Source organism: Aotus nancymaae, unplaced genomic scaffold (assembly GCF_030222135.1).
Source record: "Aotus nancymaae isolate 86718 unplaced genomic scaffold, 86718_ANA_hifiasm-v0.15.2.pri h1tg000025l, whole genome shotgun sequence".
Lineage (NCBI taxonomy): Eukaryota > Metazoa > Chordata > Mammalia > Primates > Aotidae > Aotus > Aotus nancymaae.
Genome location: NW_026988438.1, coordinates 32,679,940 through 32,703,128, shown reverse-complemented (window position 1 = coordinate 32,703,128; position 23,189 = coordinate 32,679,940). Strand labels below are relative to the sequence as shown.

Genomic DNA, 23,189 nt, shown 5'->3' with positions numbered 1-23,189 from the left:
TCCAAGGAAACTTCCTTCAATAAAAGCACAACCACCACCAAAAAAACTAAAGGTGGTAGGAGAATTATATTAATTCCCTTTCTTCTTTATTTAAGGAGTATGTCCTAAATAACTGTCAAATCTAATTCCAAATTCCCACTGGTTCCCCTAGGTTGTTGCTGGGAAGCATCTTAAGAAACTTCCAGTTGATCTTTAACAGAAACTTTCCATTTCCAGAACTAAAAGTCTTTCTGTTGGCCCGGAATCAGCTGTATAAATTAAATCTAGTGGATGTTGTTTGTTTGTTTGTTTTTTGAGACAGGTCTCACTCTGTCACCCAAGCTGGAGTACAGTGACATGATATTGGCTCACTGCAACCTCCACCTCCCAGGTTCAAATGATTCTCCCATCCCTGCCTCCCAAGTAGCTGGGACTACAGGTCCACGCCACCACACCCGGTTAATTTTTGTATTTTTTGGTAGAGATAGGGTTTCACCATGTTGGCCAGGCTGGTCTTGAACTCCTGGGCTCCAGTGATTTGCCCACCTTGGCCTCCCAAAATGCTGGGATTACAGGCGTCAGCCACTGCTCCCGGCCTAAATCTAGTGTTACACTCTCATTAAATATCTAGAAAGCTGACTATGAGATAAAAGTCTAAGTAATAATAGGCAACCCAGATGGGACGAGGACTGTTTCTTTACAGTGCCTAGAATGTGTTAGAGATTAAACTGGTACTGAGGAGTTCCACTTCTCCCTGTGAAATACTGGGAATACTGCCATACTGCAATATTTTGCATTCTGTAACTGTTTGCAAGTTATGGTATTAATATGTTTTTCTAAATTCTAAGCTTTTAATGTAAGAACTTCCTCTTTAAGTTGTTCTGAGTATTTCTCTACTTCTCTTACCCCATCCCCACCAAATTGATCATAATCACACTCACCACAATGGCACCCAATATTACAAAACAACATTTTAAACATAATATATGCCTACTACCTGTTTGATAACAAAATGTAGAGGCAGTTAGCTTAAACTTCGCAGAGAGGTAAATAATCTGGAGATAACCTGGAGGACAGCTTCAGAAAGATAAGTAACTGCAAGAAGGCTCAAAATATTTAATATCAATTTTGAATTTTAAAAGAAGAAAAGATTCTTGATTCAACCAATCATACTTTATTAAGTGCCTAGAAGAAGATATATATTGGAGATACAAAATTAAATAAGACATGTTGTCTGCCCTCTTCAGTCTAGTAGAAGAGACAGGCACAAACATAAGCATAACACAGTGGTCCTTGCAATAGCACAGATTCCATACTATCATTGTTGCTATATAAAAATCCTCTCATCCCTTTGCTTTCAACTATAATTCTGTTCAATTCACAAATTCTTATACCTAAAAACAGATCTCCCCGTTAAACTAAAACATGTTAAAGATATGTCAAAATACCACTTTACTTTCTCTTTCTCTAGAGGCTTATTTGATGAAACAGCACAAGCCAGGAGGGTCTCAAACAGGAAAGACCCCAAAAACTGGTTCCATCCCAATCCATCCACAGAACAAATGCCCCTTAGAGCCAGTTAACAAACATTCCAGGATGGACTTAACCTAATAGGACTGATCTGATCTCTCCTGCATTCTCCAGATTCAAAAATAATGGCTTCTCAATGGCTTCTTCTCATGTGAATCTAAAACAGAAATGTTAAGTCTCTTTCAGATTATAAACTAGCCTCTGAAGGTTAGGAAATATGGCAATTCCCTGTTTTCACTACATGCCAAGTGCCTACAGCTAGCAACACAGGAGACAGGGGAACAGTCATTGGGGTAAATAAAATGGATACAAGTGGAGTTATGAGAATCCCTTCTGATAACTATGACTGCTATGAAAAAGACAGGAGGCCACCATAGAATGAGACTGAAGGGAAGAAGGTATGACATGTTTTGGAAGAACATCAGATTTAGTTGGAAAATTGATTCTAGTCCTAGAGCTGCTAACAAGCTAGAGAACCCTGAGCAAGTCACTTATCCTCTTTGAACCTCAATTTTTCCATCTATAAAATGTTAACAGAGTTAAATTATTAGTAAGGTCCTTTCTAATAATAAAACGGAAGTCTAGGAGCACAGAGACATTTAACAGCTAGACATACTACATCCATGCACTGCATAATGACATTTCAGTCAATGACTGGCTGCATATACAACACTGGTCCCATGAGATCATCATGGAGCTGGAAAATTCCATTCACGTAGTAACATCACATTACAACACATTATTCATGTTTGTGGTGATGCTGGTGTGAACAAATCTGCACTGCTAGTCAGATAAAAGTGTAGCACACACAATTATGTACAGCACATAATATTTGCTAATGAAAATAAAATAACTCTGCTACTAGTTAATGGATTTACTATATTTTTAGAGTAAATACAGTCTATTCCTTCTACTGATAAAGAAAAGTAAGCTGTAAAACAGCCCCAGGCAGGTCCTTCAGGAGGTATCCCAGAAGAAAGCATTGTTATCTTAAGACATAATGGCTCCACACCTGTTATTGCCCCTGAAGACTTTCCAGTGGGACAAGATGTAGAAGTGGAAGACAATGTGTCTTAGTACATTTAGTGTTGCTATAAAGGAGTACCCAGAACTGGATAATTTATAAAGAATAGAGGTTTATTTGGGTCATAGTTCTGCAAGCTTTACAAGAAGCATGGCACTAGCACCAATGCCTTTTCTGAGAGCCTCAGGCTGCTTCCTCTCATGGCAGAAAACAGTGAAGGGGAGCCAGCATGTATAGGGATCACAGGCAAAAGAGGAATCAAGAGAAAGGAGGAGGAGGAGACAGACTCATTTTAACAACCAGATCTTGTGGGAATTAAAAGAGTGAGAGTTCACTCACTCCTTACCTCCAAGGAACGCCATTAATCTATTCATGAGGGATCTGCCTACATGGCCCAAACACCTCCCATTAAGCCTCTCCTCCAACACTGGGGATCGAATTTCAGCATGAGGTCTGGAGGGCTCATATATCCAAACCACAGCACAGTAATATCAAATGAGTAAATGTGAAGGCTTAGGAAAGGCCCAGGCTAATGTGTGTGATCATGTCTTCATTTTTTTTTTTTTTTATACAAGGTAAAAACCCTACAGGTAGAGAAAACTCTATCACTTAGGCTATAGTGCAGTAGTGCCATCACGGCTCACTGCACCCTCTATCTTCCAGGCTCAATCAACTCTCCCACCTCAGCCTCCTAAGTAGATGGGACTACAGGTGCACGCCACCACACCCAACTAATTTTTGTATTTTTTGTAAAGAAGGAGTCTCGCCGTGTCGCCCAGGCTGGTCTTGAACTCCTGGGCTCAAGTGATGCACTTGCCTTGGCCTCCCAAAGTGCTGGAATTACAGGCATGAGCCACTGTACCCAGCCCCCATGTCTTCATTTTTAAAGAAAAGAGTTAAAAGGAAAAAAAATTTTTTTAATATAAAAAAAGCTTATAAGAATATTAAGAAAAAATATTTTGTACAGCTGTACACTGTGTTACTGTTTTAAGTATTATTACAAAAGTCAGAAAGTTTTTTAAAGTAAAAATATTATAGTAAGCTAAGATTATTGAAGAAAGGAAAATATTTTGTATAAGTTTAGTGTACCCTAAGTATGTAGCGTTTATCAAGTCTACAGCGGTGTACAGTAATGTACTGGGCCTTCACATTCACTCACCACTCACTCACTGACTTATCCAGAACAATTTCCAGACTAGCAAGCTCCATTCATGGTAAGTGCCCTATACAGGTGTGCCATTTTTAATCGTTTATATTGTGTTTAATACTGTGCCTTTTCTAGGTTTAGATATGTTTAGATACACAAACACTTACCGTTGTGTTATAACTGCCTACAGTATTCAGTACAGTAACATGTTGTATAGGTTTATAGCCTAGGAGCAATAGGCTATGGCCATACAGCCTAGATTCAGGTTTGTGTAAGTACACTCTATGATGTTTGAACAATGCTGAAATTGCTTAACATTAAGTGACACAACACTGCCTTTGACCCCAGCAGTCCTAAGAACACTCCAACAACTTTTATTAAATTTTCACCTATTTGGTCAAAACTCAGTTACCTGTTTCAAGATGGCTAACTACAGATATCAGACAGCCACCTTCTCCAGAAATAAGTCAAAATTAGGAATAAAAATAACTCAAATGGAAGAGAACAACAGAGTCCAAGGGTGAATTCACGGAAAACACCTGAGGCATAGAAAGAGAAAAAAGGGAGCAGCCAGCTTAACCAAGATCAGCCAAGAGCCCCGAGGGACTCTGTATTACAGGAAAACAGTAAGTAAAAAAGCTTCAGCAGTCCACGCCTCTGCAATGGACTGTTGCAATCTGAACCACAGGAGAGCTCCTCTACCTTCATGAACCCTGACACTGGCACAGGTAGAGATTTGGAAACCCTGCAACAGCAGCCAGTGCACCAGACAGGAAACTCATGCTGGGTCACTCACCATTCCCCAAGACCTGAATGGCTGTGGAGGCACAGCACTGGCTGGATCTAAAATACTTGAACTCACAGGGAATACTACTCCCCAGGGGAAAAAAATGGTGCAGTGCACTGAAAGGCAGTACCTGGGACAAAGGAAACCCAAGCACACTTTACAGTATCTGAGAGCTCTCTGTAGGGGGCCATGAGAAGTGACTCCCAAGCCCAGCAATGCCAAAAACCTGCGCTTGGCTTTGCAAGGGAAGAGTGAAGTCCTCTTCCACTAGTGGAGCAGCCTCTTTGATCAATCTCTCACACAGAGAATGGTACCCCTCCCCCTGTTCTGTATACCTGTTCCTGCTAACACCAGAGGCTGGACCAGGCACACCGGAGGGCTACCTATCTGGGGCGGTGAGTGGTGACTGAAACCCTACTAGCAGCATAGCTTCCATGCCAAGGCTCATATGCAAAGGCAGGGCCCCCTGCACCACTCTGTATAGCACTGCATAACCGCTGCTATAGAGGGCAGGAAAGCCTGGTAGCAGCATGTCTGGGGCTGACCCTGTATTGCAGCCACCACCACCACCAGCCCACACTGATAGGGACCCAGAAGGTAATCAAACCACCCCTACTGCCATTGCTCACACCACTCCAGCTGGCCAGGGACATGAGAACCTGCTCACCTATCCCATCCCCACAGCGACTACTGGCACTGGGATAAGCCATGTGAAGGTCCAAGAGTTGCCCCACTGGTAACCACTGACACAGGTGCCAGCATGTATGAGGCTGATCTTGCATTGCTATAAATACCTGAGGCTGAGTATTATAAAGAAAAGAGGTTTAATTGGCTATTGGTTCTGCACATTGTCAGGAAGCATGGCACCAGCATCTGCGCAGCTTTTGGACAGGACTCAGGGAGCTTTTTCTAATGGTGGAAGGCAAAGGGGGAGCTGGCATATCACATGGCCAGAGTGGAAGCAAGGTGGGGGGGAAGGTGTCACATACTTTTAAACAATCAGGTCTCCTGAGAAGTTACTCTTTATTATGAGGACAGCACCAAGGGGATAACGTTAAACTATTCACAAGAACTCTGCCCCCATGACCTCCCACCAGGCCTCTCCTCCAACACTGGGGATTACATATCAACATAAGACTTGGGGGGACAAATATCCAAACTATATAAATCACACATTGCCCTGGGGAACAAAGGCATGCCCAGCCCACTGCTGCCACCACTAGGGCATAAAGACTGGCCTACCTGGCTTCCCAGTCCATACCACAACTTCACCACAGCTTCCACTAATAACTGCACTCTAACCTTCCAAGGAAATAACAGATACCAGTAAAGTTATTTACAGCCATGGAAACCATGCAGCAACTACAATACTGCATGCAACCAGAATCAAAGTCAAAGAGCCCTGCTCAATCATACCACAGATATATCTTTAAGAAAAAGTCTTCCCCTACAAAAAGTAAATTCAAAAATAGGAAGAAGAGACTGTTATACCAGATGCACAGATATCAACATGAGGACACAGAAAACATGAAAAAGCAAGAAAATATGACATCTCCAAAGGAATACAACAATTCTCCAACAATGTATTTTAATGTTTAAAACTCTTCAACATTCCAGATAAAAATTCAGAATATTGACTTTTTTTCTTGCAGATTCATCAGGACAGAATATTGATTTTACAGAAGCTCAGATTAATTCTGAAACACAATGCAAACAAATGAGAATAACAATTAAGGATATGAACGTGAAATTTACCAAAGAGATAGATATCTTTAAGAAGAACCAAGCAGAAACTTTGGAACTGAAGAATTTATTGAAGGAAATATGAAACAGAGTAAGCTTCAACAAAAACTAGAAAGCAGAAGATAAAAAGGCTAAGAACTTGAAGACAGATCTTCTGAAATAATGCAGTCAGACAAAAATAAAGAATTACAAAGAATGAGTAAAGCATTCAGGACATTTGGGACAACATAAAGAGACCAAATATACAAATTATTAGTATCTCCAAACACGAAGAGAAAATGAAAAGATTAGAAAATCTATTTAACAAAATAATAGATGAAAACTAAGTCTAGCAAGAGATTTAGATATTCAGATACAGGAGGTTCAACAATCCCCAGGAAGATACAATGCTAAAAGATCTTCCCTGCAATTTTAATCAGACTGTCTAAAGTCAAAGCCAGCGGGATGTGGTGGCTCACATCTGTAATCCCAACACATTGGGAAGCCAAGGTGGAGAAGCACTTGAGCCCCGGAGTTTGAGGTCAGCCTGGGCAACATACTGAGATCCCGTCACTACAAAAATTTAAAATTAGCTGGGCATGGTGATGCGTATCTGTGGTCCCAGCTACTCAGGAGGTTGAGGTGCAGGGGAATTGCTTGAACCCGGGAGTTCAAGGGATCACACCACTGCACTCCAGCCTGGGCAACAGACTGAGAACTTGTTTCTAAAAACTAAATAAATACATAAATAAATAGTCAAAGCTAAACAGCAAGACAAAACCACCTAGTCACCTGTAAAGGGAGCCCCATCAGACTAACAGAAGATTTATCAGCAGAAACTTCATAGGCTGGACGAGAAGATATAGTCAAAGTGCTGACAGGAAAACACACACACACACACACACAGAAGCAAATGCTCAGGGAATTCATTACCACTAGCCCAGCCCTACATGAAATAATCAAGGGAATCCTAAACCTGGAAGCAAAAAGACATTTACCATCATGAAAACACACAAAAATATAAAACTCACTGGCAAAGCAACCACACAAAGAAAAAAGGACTCAAATGGTACCAGTACAGACATCTACTATGCCATAATGACTAACAAGGAGAGAAAAAGAAAGAAACAAAATATATAACACTATCAGAAAATAATTAACAATATGACAGGGACAAAGCCTTGCATATCAATAACCTTGATAATAATTAAACAGATTAAATTCTCCACTTAAAAGATACACAATGGTTGAATGGATTAAAAAAAAAAAAAAAACATAATCCAACTGCTTACAAGAAACTCAGCTCACTAATAAAGACACATATAGACTGATAGTAAAAGAATGGAAAAAGATATTCCATGCAAATGGAAACCAACAGCAAGCAAGAGTAGTTATATACTTACATCAGATAAAAGACTTTAAATCAAGAACAGTAAAAAAAAAAAAAAAAAAAAAAAAAAGACAATTAACTAATTGTAGGGTATTAAATAATGAAAAAGGAATCAATCCAGTAAGACGATATAACAATTACAAACATATATCCACCCAACACTGGAACACCCAGATTCATAAAGCAAATATCATTAGATCAAAAAAGAGAGATTCAATAATAGTGGAGGACATCAACACCCAAGTCTCAACATTAAACAGATCACCTAGACAGGAAATCAAGAAATAAACATTGAATTTAAACTGGAGTTTAGACAAAATGGTCCTAACAGACATTTACAGAACATTCTATCCAACAGTTGCAGAATATACGTTTTTTTCATCAATATATGAAATATTCTCCAGAATAGACCTTTTATTAGGCCACAAAATAAGCCTGAATAACTTTTTAAAAAACTGAAAACATGTTAAGTATCTCTTCAGACCACAATAAAATAAAACTAAAACCAATACGAAGAAGAACTATACAAATACATGAGTGGGGTCGGGGGAAACACGCTCCTGAATGACCATTGGTTTGACTAAGAAATTAAGATGAAAATAAAGGCTGGGTACCATGACTCATAGTTATAATCCCAGCACTTTGGAAGGCCAAGGTGAGAGGATCACTTGAGCCCAGGAGTTCAAGACCAGACTGGGCAACACAGTGAGAATCCATCTCTACAAAACAATTTATAATTAGCCAGGTGTGGTAGCACACACCTGTAGTCCCAGCTACTAAGGAGGCTAAGGCTGGAGGATCCCTTGAGTCCAGGAGGTTAAGCATTACACTGGAAAAACAGAGACTAAAAAGACACCTTTCCTTCAAGACCAGCCTGGCCAACATGGTGAAACCCTGTCTCTACTAAAAATACAAAAAAATTAGCTGGGCGTGGTGGCAGGCACCTGTAACCCCAGCTACTCAGAAGGCTGAAGCAGGAGAATCACTTTAACCTGGGAGGCAGAGGTTGCAGTGAGCCAAGATCTCACCACTGCACTCCAGCCTGGGCAACAGAAAGGAAACTCTGTCTCAAAAAAAAAAAAGACACCTTTCCATGGTGTATAGGAATGTGAATATTTTTTTAAACTTGGAAATAACCCAAATGTATATCACAGTAGAAAGAAGAAATAGTGATGTATGTATATAGAGGAATACTACAGAGCAGTTAAAATTAATGAACTACATGTAACAACCATGTAAGGGCAGTACATTTTATGTACTACACGTGGGCATCTAGCCAGGGGGTGAGCAAGGGCTGACATTTAATCCACATTCAATGTGTCAAATCACAAACGCTGACATAGGGCTACATGCGTCCAGAGAAAGGAGTACCTTTTTCTTTATACAAAGGTTAATTTTGCTCACCTGAAGGGCTATTTTGGTACAGAAAGATACCTCTTTCTTTTTCTTTCTTTATCTTTTCCTTTCTTTCTCTTTTTTTTTTTTGAGAGTTTGCTCTTGTTGCCCAGGCTGGAGTGCAATGGCGTGATCTTGGCTCACCACAACCTCCACCTCCAGGTTCAAGCGATTCTCCTGCCTCAGCTTCCTGAGTAGCTGGGATTACAGGCATGCACCACCACAGCCAGCTAATTTTGTATTTTTAGTAGAGATGGGATTTCTCCCTGTTGGTCAGGCTGGTCTCGAACTCCCAACCTCAGGTGATCTGCCTATCTCGGCCTCCCAAAGTGCTGGGATTACAGCATTAGCCACTGCGCCTGGCAAGAGGTACCCCATTCTAATTCTCACGAAGGAGCCAACTAAGCCAGGGGCTCTAGTAACACCAGAGATGAAACTCAGAAATACAACGTAAAGTGAAAAAGCAAGTCAGAGAACATGCTCATTATTATTCCATTTCTATAATGTTCTAATAGTGGAAAATAAACTACTGTTAAGAAATAAAAACATACGGAGTTAAACTATAAAGAAAAGCATGGGAATAAGACATGAAATTCAGGATGCTGGTTACCTCTCATCGGAGAGAAAAGAAAATAGGATGGGGAAGCAAGAACTTCAAAGGTAATAAATAGTAAGGCTCTATTTCTTAAACTGAGTAGGGGTACGTATTAGTTCAATGTATACTTATACTTTATACCTCACATATATTTTATAAATATCTTATACATATATTCAATATTCAATTTTTTTTAATTGGGGAAAAAAACTTACTCCCTAAACTTAAAAAGCTTAAACTCAAGAGGAAGAAAATCATAGGCTATAAATACAGCGTAATGTGGGCTCTGACAAAAATGTACAGTTTGAGGCCAGGCATGGTGGCTCACACCTATATTCCCAGCACTTTGGGAGGCCAAGGCAGGCAGATCACCTAAGGTCAGGAGTTCAAGACCAGTCTGGCCAACATGGCAAAACCCTGTCTCTACCAAAAAATTCAAAACTCAGACAGGTATGGAGGCAGGTGCCTGTAATCTCAGCTACTCAGGAGGCCGAGGCAGGGAGAACTGCCTGAACTCGGGAGGCAGAGGTTGCAGTGAGCCAAGATTATGCCACTACACTCCAGCCCAGGCAACAGAGCAAGACTCCATTTCAAAAAACAGATGTACAGTTTGACAGCTTCAAAAAGAAGCAGCAACCTCATTTTACATGATGTAATTATTATGCAGTGCATGCCAGTATCAAAACATTTCATCTACCCTGTAAGTATATATATACCTATTATATACCTACAAAAATTAAAATTAAAAATTAAACAAAAACAAAAAGAAACACCAAATAGGTTGAGGCATGCCAAAGTGCTTTATAAACTACTGTCTATACTACAAAGTGATAACTACATCAATATTAAAATGGTTCTTCACATTGGTTTCAGGGTGATAAATGTTAACAGTTTAAGCATTACTTACGTTCGATTTTTAAAAGAAGTCACATAGCACTTAAATACAATGGTATTATTTCTAATAAGGATAATGTATGCAGGAGCCATCACACAGTGGGTCTACTAAATATCAAAATGAAACCAGAGGAAAATTTTCAAATTGTTACTCCATAGGCTAGAAAAATGATTAAGTAATAATTCTTACTTTACTCCCCAGAATAATACTTAGCAGGAAGTAGGGGGAAACGCTTGACTGAAGAAACCAATTGCTTCTCAAAAATCAATATTTCAAATTCATCTGAGTTTCTTTTTTAACTGCTCTTTAAAATACTAACCACAGTATAATAAAAGTATAGTTATGTTCCCATTTACAGTTTTAGAATACTATTCTATCTGTATGTACCTATATATAAATCCATGATGCATTTTTAAAAGTCTGGAAAAGGAAACAGCTGAAGACTTGAGAGAAAGGGATAGGGAGAAATTCTTCAGTTCTGTTCAAATGATCTCAAAAATTGCATGTTTCAAGATTGATGAGCAACAGGACTTCTATAAAACTGTGGGCCCATTTTGGGTATCTAAGCCATGCTTTTCCCCCAGCCCTTTCGAAACCACCCTCACAGAGTCGATGGAGAACTACAAGCCAGTCTTTAGGCAGAATTATAGTCAGGCACTGACCAGGGTGCACTGGGGTACTTCAACCCACTTACCTGTAGCTGCTAACTAACCAAGAGTCATGTGGCATGCTGACCACGTGCTCCCCCATTGTTCCTATAGACAGAATCTCTGACACTGGACCTTTTTACCCTAGAACTGCCTATGGTGTTTTTCAGATCCTGAATTCCAGCAGAATGGCTGAAGCCAACCAGTCTAAAGACGTCAACCAAGGAACCAACTCTGCACAGGATTGCCATTTCTTCATCTCCCTGTCCCAGGACTTCACCCCTTGCTTCTTGATCAATCAGCAATCCCCACCTTTTAGCTCATCACCTACTTGTTCAGACCCTTTAAAAGCTCCATCCCCAAGCCCTTCAGGGAGGCAAATTTGAAGGTTCCTCTGTCTCCTCATTTGACTGATCTACAATTATTAAACTCTTTCTCTACTGCAAATCCCATTGCGTCTGCATACTGGTCTGTCACCATGCAACAAACAATCAAACCTAGTGGACCTAAAACACTTTCATTTAACTTTATTTAGTTAAAATACAGTAATTTTTAAGCCAGTCTATTTAAGTGGAGAAGTGGAACAGTTTGTAACAAGCCATGTTAAAAAATATAAACATAATAACAATAAGACCACTGTAAGTAAGCTGCTATGATATACTAGTTAACCTCATAATGATCATGTGTCAACCAATAAATTATCACAAATCATCCCTGCACAAAGCTTTTAATTTACTATATATAGTGCAGACTCAAGTGTATTCAATTATATTAGCATTTTTATGCCCTAAAACGACAATCCAAAGTTTAAAAATTGCTTGATAAGAACAAAAGAATAATTTCAAAGTTTTCTCAGATTGTATTTTAAAAATCAAACTGGCATTTTTTATTATCAGATTGTAATTTCAGGTTGTACTCTTGAAGCTAAAGAAAATCAATGGCAAGATCATTTGTACCATATCAATTTTCAAATTCAACTGTAGAACTACTCTAAGAAAGACCTATTCAGTTTATTAATTCCATCCAATAAACATCACACTAACACCAACCTTAAAATTGCTTATTAGTATTTTGTAGGTACTTTTGATCAACGTACCTATACCCCATCATAAATCTTTATATCTAAATCCTATTTAAGTAATCCAATATATCAATCAGAAGAGCTAGAAATTATTTATTCCTCCACTTACACTCAAAAATTGTTTGGGATATGAGGTACCTTTACAAGATCATTAAGTTCTTTTTTAAAAAAATACAAAATGATTTAAATTATATTTTACTTTTTAATTCTAACGTCCACAATCAAGTTTAATGTAACTGGAATAAAATTTGTATTCTGCTATCTACTGCTATACTGCTACAAATACATAAATATAAAAGTTTACACAGTAATTCTGATTACACAGTGATTTTGGAAAACTTGGAAATTACAGAAAAACCATGCTACGATCCTGCCATTCCAAACTACCCAGATACCTGCTATTAATATATGACTTAATAGTAAGTTTTTAGAATTTCATTAGGGAGTCTCTTCTTCTAAATGAGACAATCATATAACTTTTAACCATGTTAACATGGTATATTATATGCACAGATTTTGTAAAATTAAGCCATCTCAGCATATATGGGCTAAACGAAACTTGGTTATAGTGTTTAGTACATGGTTGGATTTATTTTGCTAATATACTTTTTTTAAGTTTTTACATGTATATTCATGACTAAAATAAACCTATATTTTTCTCTTTTATAACATTTCTATCTGGTGTAAAGATCAGAGTTATACAGGTCTTACAGAATGAGTTGGGAAGTATTTCCTATTTTTCTATTGTCTGGGAAAGTTTGTATAAAAATGTAGATGATCTGCTCCTTGAAATTTTGGTAATATTCATCTGTAAAATGATCTGAGCCAAGTTTCCTTTGTGAAATGATTTTTTTTTCTTTTTTTTTTTTAACCACTTGTTCAATTTCTTCAACAGTTACAGGATTATTTAAGCTGATTATCTTTTTCATGAGTTCCAAAAATTTTTTTCTAAAAACTGATGTATTCCTATCCACAGTAAATGGACCAAAAATTCACTACACTTCAAAGTTGTGACATCCTTTTTTTAAGACTAACAATGTTATTTAGACGTAAGAGTACTAAATAACATGTCAGTTTGTTTTTATTTTTAATGAGTGAGAATCCTGTAACAGGTCTAAAAATAACTACCATATGGTACCACAAAACCGTAACTGCTACTTTTGACAAACAGAAACAGGTTTGCACATATTTTAGCTACCACTTACCACCAGAAACAGGGGCATCCATGAAAACTGCTCCCATTTTCTCAACTTCTTTGGCCAATTCTTTTGAAACTGCAGGATCAATAGTGCTGGAATCTATTAACAATGAGCCTTTCTTCACTTTTCTAAATAAATAAATAAAAATATTTCTAGCTTACAACTCTAAGTAAAAATTTCATGCAACTACCTACAGAATGAGAATCTGCTAAAAAGTTGCCATATGTCAAGCAGGTTTTTAGTTTAGTATTAAAAGCATTATTAATTAGAACAGGTTTTAAAATCTCATGTTCTTTTTTAGATCAATTATAGTTCAAAAGTAAACCCAAACTTTTTCATAAAATCCAAAAAAATCTAATATACTACATGGTATAAATTCTGATTTCAGGCGAAATACACACTAACCATAATAATAAACATGAGGCTAAGATGTAAGCAATTTAAAACCTTTTAACTTTAAAAGGGTATTTAATAGGACTTAAATTTTTGTTTGTAGAATAGTTGAGTCATTAAAAAGTAATTTATTTGTCTTTAACAAGCCAATTTCAGATATCCATGTTATTTCCATTCTTCATAAAGAATAAACATAAGCAATTGAAATCTAGCCATTCGTGTCAGGATGGCATATTCTTTTATAATTATAACTTTTTAATGACAAAATAAAATAACAAACAGGTAGAAAGAAAAATATATGAAAGAATCTGGAAATCTCACAGTTTTTTTGGCCTTTTAGGGTAACTTATGTATAAACACTATAAGGGGAAAGGAGTCTTCGTATATCATATTTTGCATCAATATTTAAATGGTATTCTTACAGAAAAAATTTTCATTTACTGTAAGTACAAAATATATACCTACATAATTCCCTTGTTATATATAAGGCAGTGTCTGTCTTCACTGGCTAAGAAACTCTAACCTAAATTATAATTTCTTTGAAGGGCTATGGCTAACCTTTAATTCAAACTTTACAAAATTCTTTTTTTTTTTTAAGACAGGGTCTCCCACCTCAGCCTTCCACGTAGCTGGGACCACAGGTGCATGCCACCATACCCATCTAAGTTTTAAATTTTTTTATATAGAGATGAGGGCTCATCATGTTGCCCGGGTTGATCTTGGACTCCTGGTCTCAATCAATCATCCTGCCTTGGTCTCCCAAAATGGTGGGATTACAGGTGTGAGCTACTGTGCCTGGCCAAACATTCCAAAGTTCTTACTATAGGTATACTAACCCAGAAGACATGGAATCATGATTAGAAAATTAAAACTGAATAAATATAAATACTGAAGAAGAAAATAGAAAAATCATTGATAAAAACTACTAAAAAGAAAAATCTATTTAAAAAATAGCACACAAAATGGTTTAAACATAACCAGGCATGGTGGCTCATGCCTGTAATCCCAGCACTCTAGGAGGCCAAGGCGGAGGGATCACTTGAGGCCATGGATTGGAGACCAGACTAGGCAACATAGCAAAACCAATTCAAAATACAAAGAAAAATATATATATTTAAAAGTCTTTAAACAACAATTACAGACATATGAATTGTTACAATTCAAATGCAATGGTTGGGTGTATTTCACAGAAGAGAAATAGCATACTCTTAAGATTATCTGGGTTTCTCTTTAACCCAAAAAAAATTGTTTATCAATCTGTGATCTTAATATTTTAAGATCTTAAACCTTTAAACAAATGGAAAATCATCCTAAAAATTATACATGCACTGGGTGTGTGGAAATGCTCCTCATCCAGAAAAAATAAAGAACCACCCATAAGAAGCAAATTATAGTTCAATGTAAAGCCAAACTTTTTAAGAAACACTCCCTGAACAAAACTGTTCTGGTAGCTAGTCACTATATACCTTAACAAAGGATATTAACAAATGCAGAGCTATATCTCCTCTTTTTAGCAACTTTTCCTTGAGAGGTAAAGCAGGACCATAACTTAAACAGGTTAGGTAATGGGACAGCTAGGATGCCTCTGGACCACACACACTGTGGCCCTGAGAGCTCCATCCAAAATGAGTGTCTTTTAACCTAAATCTAAACATTTATCTTATCAGTTTTCTGCCTAATATCCAAGTGTCTTTTGCTTCCTTCCTTCTTTCCAAGTTGGTTAGTTTTCTAACACAAGTCCATTTTCAAAAACTTCAAATTTCACATATTACAGTTTCATGAAATTAAACCCTTTCTTTTAGCCTTTCATGTGACTTCAGCGTCTACAGTTTGCTCTAGCTCTTTGCTGAAACTGAATAATAAAATAAGGAATAGAAACAGTGAGATGAGAAAACTAAGGAATTCAACCACTGACATCCTAACATAACCGCAAGGCTTTGGCAGTAAGCAGCAATTAACCAAAAAGTTTCTTGAGCTAGGGAAGATAGGCACTGGTTAGGAAACTCTGACCTAAGCTATATTTTACTTAACCGATTTATGCCTAGTGTTCCATTACTGGAACGCCAAGTTTGTGGGAGTTATTTACATCCTACTGCTCAAGGTCATTGACAAATTCTGATTCTTCCCAAAAATATTTTGCAACCTCTGACATAAAGAGCTACGCTAACCTTAATTCCAACTTCCCAAAGTTCCTACTACAGATGTACTAACCCATAGGACATACAATAACTTTTTTTCATATAATAAAATGTTTAACAATGGTGTTCTTTCCAATGTTTGACTATATTTTTCATAAAACGCTTTTCCTGAATTTCTATAAGCTGTAAGAAAATTTTATTATTAATAGTTGCACAGTTTAAAATGTAAGCTTTAAAAGTCTCTTAAACATGTTACCAATGAAAGGGTAAATTTAATGCAAGAGTTAAAGGAAAGAAACAGAACCAAAAGAATTTATTCACAATGTCACATACTTGACGTCAGTGAAAAAATAAGCCTTTTACAAAGAGAAAACCCATCACACTATTCACTTTATGAAAAAAGGAAATAGTATAGAAAGGCTTAACAAACAAAACTGTAATTTCCTAATAGTTCTAACACGTGAAATTCATGAACTATCCTAAGAAGAAAATATCCACAGTTGAGAAATACATACTTTAGAATCCCATTTGCTCCAGAATAAGCTTCTACTGCATTGATACTGGTGGGCAGCATCGTAATAATTCTGTCAGCTTTTTCAGCAACATCTGCTGGGGAAGATACTACCTTTAAAAAAAATTGCAAAGGTACATTATTTAAATTAAAATGTAAGCAGTTTCTAGGGGAAGATACTACCTTTAAAAAAAATTGCAAAGGTACATTATTTAAATTAAAATGTAAGCAGTTTCTAGAGCATAAACAGGATCCACTTTTCATGCATGCCTGTAATAGTGACAGTGCAAAAAAACTAATCCTTGTTTCCAAATGACCAAAAAAAAAAAAAAAGCTTACTGCCCAAAATAAAGGCACATCATTATACACAGATGCAGTTTCTGTGAAATCAAATCTATGGTTTATTTTTAAAAGTGTGAAGGGAGTTGAGGGTAAAAGGGCAAAACCCAGCAGTCCTGGGAATAGACATACTTCTCATGGGTTCTTCCTAGTTGGATTCCTATACAGCCTACTCTTTGGTATACATTTTGACTAAGAAAAATATTTTAGTACAACAAAGCTGGTAACTCAACTGTAAAATTCATTAGTGATTTGGTGGGCAGCAAAATCCCCTAACAAAATCTCAAATCCCAATCCCCACCATCCTCCAGTCTCTATTTTCAAGCAAAAAAAGAAGAAAATATAAGTCTGTTTCAGAAAAGAAAAGGTCAGGACAAGGACATAAACACTACAAAGACTGTGAATACCACCAGGAAGGTTAACAGCATGAGCTACTGGAACTTGTAAGGAAATTAAATATAGAATAAAGATACAGGGATAGGCATCAGGGCACTCTCTCAACCCTCATTTCTGATTTAATAACGACCATGAACATACTGCAAAAGAAAGTTACATTGTCTATCCTGTTTGTGTAGGTGCATGCATGAGTAGATGTACTGTTACTCACATCCCCCACCCTTTGCTCTCTCTCACATATTCACCTTGATAAACCTGGCCAGCCAAGTGGCAACCAAAGAGGTCAGATGAGACCAGGAGCTCCCTCCTTTGACTCAAACTCTCCTTTAATAGAAAGAATCAGCTGGGTGCAGTGACTCATGCCTGTAACCCCAGCACTTTGGGAGGCTGGAGCAGGAGGATTGCCTGAATCCAGGAGTTCAAGACCTGCCTGGGTAACACAGCGAGACCCCACCTCTACAAAAAAATAGAAAAATTAGCTGAGTATAGTGGTGTGCACCAGTAGTCCCAGGAACTTGGGAGGCTGAGATGGGAGGATAACTTAAGCCCAGGTGTTGGAGGTTACAGTGAGCTATGATCGCGCCACTGTACTCCAGCCTGCCTAGGCAACAGAGCGAGACCTGTCTCTGAAAAAAAAAAAAAAAGAAAAGAAAAAAGAAAAAAAGGGAAAGAAATTCAGCATCTCAATTGTCACAACATCTTCCTTAAAGCCTTTTTTCTCTTTATTAAAAAAAGACAAAAGACTTTCAGGCAGATTATTGAGCATTTCTCTCCAAAATGACTTACGTACGTAAAAACATATTTTTACATATATTATGCATGTAGAAACATATATTTTCTACTAGAAAATGTGAAGTGACATGTAAGCATCTTACGAATAGGAATGCCTCTGTTTTTCATGTGGTAGAAGTTTACACACATTTTCTTTTTATCTTTTATGGGCATTTGATGAAAATGAAATAGGAAGCCAAACAGTGTGTAATCTAAATATTAAGAGCTAGAAGTAACTACATTTCAATTTTCCACAAAAGACTATCAGCTATAAATCAAATTCAGGATAAATATAGCTTTAACAAAAAGAAGTTTCATAAGTCATCCTTTAAAATTTCAGTTAATCAAGTATCCTGGCATATTGTGTATTAACAAGGCAGCAAATGATATTATAAAACATCTCCGACCCTAAAATAAACAAAAAAGGATATTCTCTTTTAATGTTTCACTCTAAAGACAATGCAGCATTTTAGAATCTACAATGAGATAGTCAACCTGTATATTTTGATATATAATCAGAATTTGCTACAAATAATTCTAAAAATTAAAAAATTTTCCATCAAATTACAAGTAAGTGCTTAAGTTGCATGAAAACCTTTCCTACACCTGCATAAATATTGAGACTCTAGAAGAGGCAATTATTTCCTGGCAAACAGTTCAAGTTTACTCAAGAAAAATAGAGCTCAGTGAAATGATAAGAAAAAAAAGTTATAGTAGTCATACTTCTCTACTCCTGTACTACACCAAAAATACGTGTTACTTAGTCCCATTTGTTCATCTCTACTCCAATAAACAGAATGCAAAACAATGGCATGCTTTCCTTCTATTGCAGCTCCATCCTTCTAGATCTTTCACAGACATCAGTAAGTCCTGCAGTCTAAGAGTTAATTTCAGATTTCCTCTTAGGAATTGAGGTCTCTCCCACTGAAAGAAATTAAATTTCATCTACATAACTCCTTTAGAGGGGCCCTGAAGGGGCACCAACAATTAGCTCACACCTCCAAGTTTCTTAATCCCATGAATTGGCAGTGCTAATTCAGGCACTTGCCAAGTGCATGGGGTGGCCAATCAGCCCCCTGCAACCCTAGCATCTGCTTCTTGAGATGGCTGCAATGCCAGAATACTGCTAACCCCTCAATTATATAGGAAAGTAGTGTCAAAGCTCACAGGCCCAGAAAAAAACACACAATGGTAGTGATAGCTGGAATGTCACCACCGTACTGGCCACAACTGCTCTGTATCTAATAACTACACACACACACACACACACACACACACACACACCCCACACACACGTATATCTGGTACATCATACCAGTCTCTAATTTGTACTACAAAGGCATGTTTATTAGACAGATAAAGAGACAATCAAATAATCTTGCCATCCATGTGATGACTTCAAGACCCTGAAATAACTAACTGACAAAATCTGGCCATGACTCAAAAGCTGGGAGGAAAAAAAATCAACCTTGTTGCCAGTATGACACCAACTACAAAAGTCTTTAGAAGCCAAACTAATTAGAGTCCCTTCAATTACATTTGCTAATTGAATGGATAAGCAAAGACAGCGTGGATCAGTGAAAGGAATACTAATTTGGGAAGCCAGAGACCCAGGCTTAGTTGCAGCTCAGCCAATAAGTCATGAATGATTTTGTGTAAACCATGTAATGTCTCTAGCTTCAGTTGCCAAATCTGTAAAATAAGAATAGTGATTTGCGTTATCTTTCAGGGTTCCTATCTCCAAAGTAAAAAGGAAACTTAGGCAGAGCTATTTTTCATATTTAATAATCTAAGTTCTAAGAAGGTATGGTTCCCATGAAAAAGAGTTGAGGGGAATGAAGTACATGCAATGATTCAGCACGAATGCATAGCATTAGCAGAACTTTCACTGTGCAGGTTTTCAACACCTCCACAACTGTGGATGGTCATTGGCCTGGCTGACTCTGGGACATGGCTCTGCTCTGACTGTCAAGGCTGCCCCAGACAGATCTCCTGCTAATTCCAACTGCCTCATACTTATACTATTATGAATTAAGACAATTCTACTTTTCTATTATCTCAATTTTGACTACAGGAAATTGGTTTCTGTGTATACCACAATATAGTCTTTAAGAATGTTTGCAGCCAATTTCTCTGAATTTAACTTTGATTTATCCGTATGCCAGTATGATCAGCAGTTGATGCCAGTATGCATCAATGGTGGGTACATAATATAAAACACAGACGACTGAATAAATTTAAAATCTGCTTAAATTAAAAATCTGTTTAATAAAAACAAAAATCTGCTTTCCTGAATGAGGAGGGGGTGAAGAGCCAAGAGTAATCTAAAGGGACTGCATCCCCTTTTTACATATCCATTGGAAGAAGACAACTGCTATCTAGTTGCTTTATATGAAGAAAAAAATCTTGCTGCCTCTTACAGATAAAAACAGTCAGGTAAGTTCAGCATTGTTTCCAAGTAAACCAAATGGGCAGCAGAAATTTACAAAGAAACAAAATGACCGTGACCTTGTTAAACTTGCCACTCTGGTGTTTTTTAATCTTTTAAAGTAGAAAATCAAAATTACTTCAAAATTACACTACACTTGAAAACTGAAAAAAGCACTTTGTGCCTACATCTTGAAACATTTGGTCAACAATGATGGAGCCCACTCAGCAAGAGGCTTTTAAAGCTCTCATTTAACAAGACCTGAGTGGATGCCAGATTAGATCCCAAGAGATTTACTTAAGCAAACATGTTCAGCCTTACAACCTAGGAACAACAAAATGGTTTCCAAGATTTTAAAGAGAAAACGAAAGAAAAGAGAATCTAATTAAGCCTAGTTCAATCAGAAAACTCGCACAGAAATGGTGCATACATCCCAGACTTTTGGCATAGATCAGCAGCATTGCCAAGGAAAATCTTACACAATCAAAATGAAGCACAAGTCGCATGCCCTTGATGCTAAGGCTTAAGTTAAAAAGAAAAACCAGTATCGAGTTTCTGCTTTCTGCATATGGCTAGCCAGTTTTCCCAACACCACTTATTGAACAGGGAATCCTTTCCCCATTGCTTGTTTTTATCAGGTTTGTCAAAGATCGGGTGGTTGTAGATATGTTGTGTTGCCTCCGACACCTCTGTTCTGTTCCATTGGTCTATATCTCTGTTTTGGTACCAGTACCATGCTGTTTTGATTACTGTAGCCTTGTAGTAGAGTTTGATGTCTGGTAGTGGGATGCCTCCCGCTTTGTTCTTTTTGCTTAGAATTGACTTGGCTATGCGGGCTCTCTTCTGGTTCCATATGAAGTTTAAGGTGGTTTTTTCCAGTTCTGTGAAGAAGGTCATTGGTAGCTTGATGGGGATAGCATTGAATCTGTATATTACTTTGGGCAGTATGGCCATTTTCACGATATTAATTCTTCCTAACCATGAACATGGAATGTTTCTCCATCTGTTTGTGTCCTCTCTTATTTCGTTGAGTAGTGGTTTGTAGTTCTCCTTGAAGAGGTCCTTTACATTCCTTGTTAGTTGTATTCCTAGGTATTTTATTCTCTTTGTAGCAATTGTGAATGGCAGTTCGTTCTTGATTTGGCTCTCTTTAAGTCTGTTATTGGTGTATAGGAATGCTTGTGATTTCTGCACATTGATTTTGTATCCTGAGACTTTGCTGAAGTTGCTTATCAGTTTCAGGAGATTTTGGGCTGAGATGATGGGGTCTTCTAGATATACAATCATGTCGTCTGCAAATAGAGACAATTTGACTTCCTCCTTTCCTAATTGAATACCCTTTATTTCTTTTTCTTGCCTGATTGCTCTGGCTAGAACTTCCAGTACTATATTGAATAGGAGTGGTGAGAGAGGGCATCCTTGTCTAGTGCCAGATTTCAAAGGGAATGCTTCCAGTTTTTGCCCATTCAGTATGATATTGGCTGTCGGTTTGTCGTAAATAGCTTTTATTATTTTGAGATACGTTCCGTCGATACCTAGTTTATTGAGGGTTTTTAGCATAAAGGGCTGTTGAATTTTGTCGAAGGCCTTCTCTGCATCGATTGAGATAATCATGTGGTTTTTGTCTTTGGTTCTGTTTATGTGGTGAATTACATTTATAGACTTGCGTATATTGAACCAGCCTTGCATCCCCGGGATGAATCCTACTTGATCATGGTGGATAAGCTTTTTTCGACCCCTTCCTGACACCTTACACTAAAATTGACTCCAGATGGATTAGAGACTTAAACATAAGACCTAACACCATAAAATCACTAGAAGGAAACCTAGGCAAAACCATTCAGGACATAGGCATAGGCAAGGACTTCATGACCAAAACACCAAAAGCATTGGCAACAAAAGCCAACATAGACAAATGGGACCTAATCAAACTCCACAGCTTCTGCACAGCAAAAGAAACAGTCACTAGAGTGAATCGGCAACCAACAGAATGGGAAAAAATTTTTGCAGCCTACCCATCTGACAAAGGGCTGATATCCAGAATTTACAACGAGCTAAAACAGATTTACAAGAAAAAAACAAACAAGCCCATTCAAAAGTGGGCGAAGGATATGAACAGATACTTTACAAAAGAAGACATACATGAGGCCAACAAGCATATGAAAAAATGCTCATCATCACTGGTCATTAGAGAAATGCAAATCAAAACTACATTGAGATACCATCTCACACCAGTTAGAATGGCGATCATTAAAAAATCTGGAGACAACAGATGCTGGAGAGGATGTGGGGAAATAGGAACACTTTTACACTGTTGGTGGGAGTGTAAATTAGTTCAACCATTGTGGAAAACAGTGTGGCGATTCCTCAAGGACCTAGAAATAGAAATTCCATTTGACCCAGCAATCCCATTACTGGGCATATATCCAAAGGATTATAAATCGTTCTACTATAAGGACACATGCACACGAATGTTCATTGCAGCACAGTTTACAATAGCAAAGACCTGGAACCAACCCAAATGCCCATCGATGATAGACTGGACAGGAAAAATGTGGCACATATACACCATGGAATATTATGCAGCCATTAAAAACGAGGAGTTCGCGTCCTTTGTAGGGACATGGATGAACCTGGAAACCATCATTCTCAGCAAACTGACACAAGAACACAAAATCAAACACCACATGTTCTCACTCATAGGCGGGTGTTGAACAAGGAGAACACATGGACACAGTGAGGGGAGCACTATACACGGGGGTCTGTTGTGGGGGAGTGGGGGGGACAGCGGGGGGGTGGGGAGTTGGGGAGGGATAGCATGG

At 37.8% G+C, this 23,189-nt stretch overlaps 1 protein-coding gene across 2 annotated transcripts in view; it reads right to left on the bottom strand.

The window, feature by feature from the left end:
* Positions 1-23,189, bottom strand: part of HIBADH (3-hydroxyisobutyrate dehydrogenase) — a 141,782-nt gene that overhangs the window by 94,147 nt on the left and 24,446 nt on the right. For both annotated transcript variants that reach the window (XM_012447796.2, XM_064380527.1), the window contains exons 3-4: positions 16,438-16,547; positions 13,398-13,519 (exon numbers count right to left, since the gene is read on the bottom strand). In XM_012447796.2, the coding sequence (XP_012303219.1) occupies positions 13,398-13,519; positions 16,438-16,547 (232 nt within the window). The remainder of the gene's footprint in view (positions 1-13,397; positions 13,520-16,437; positions 16,548-23,189) is intronic.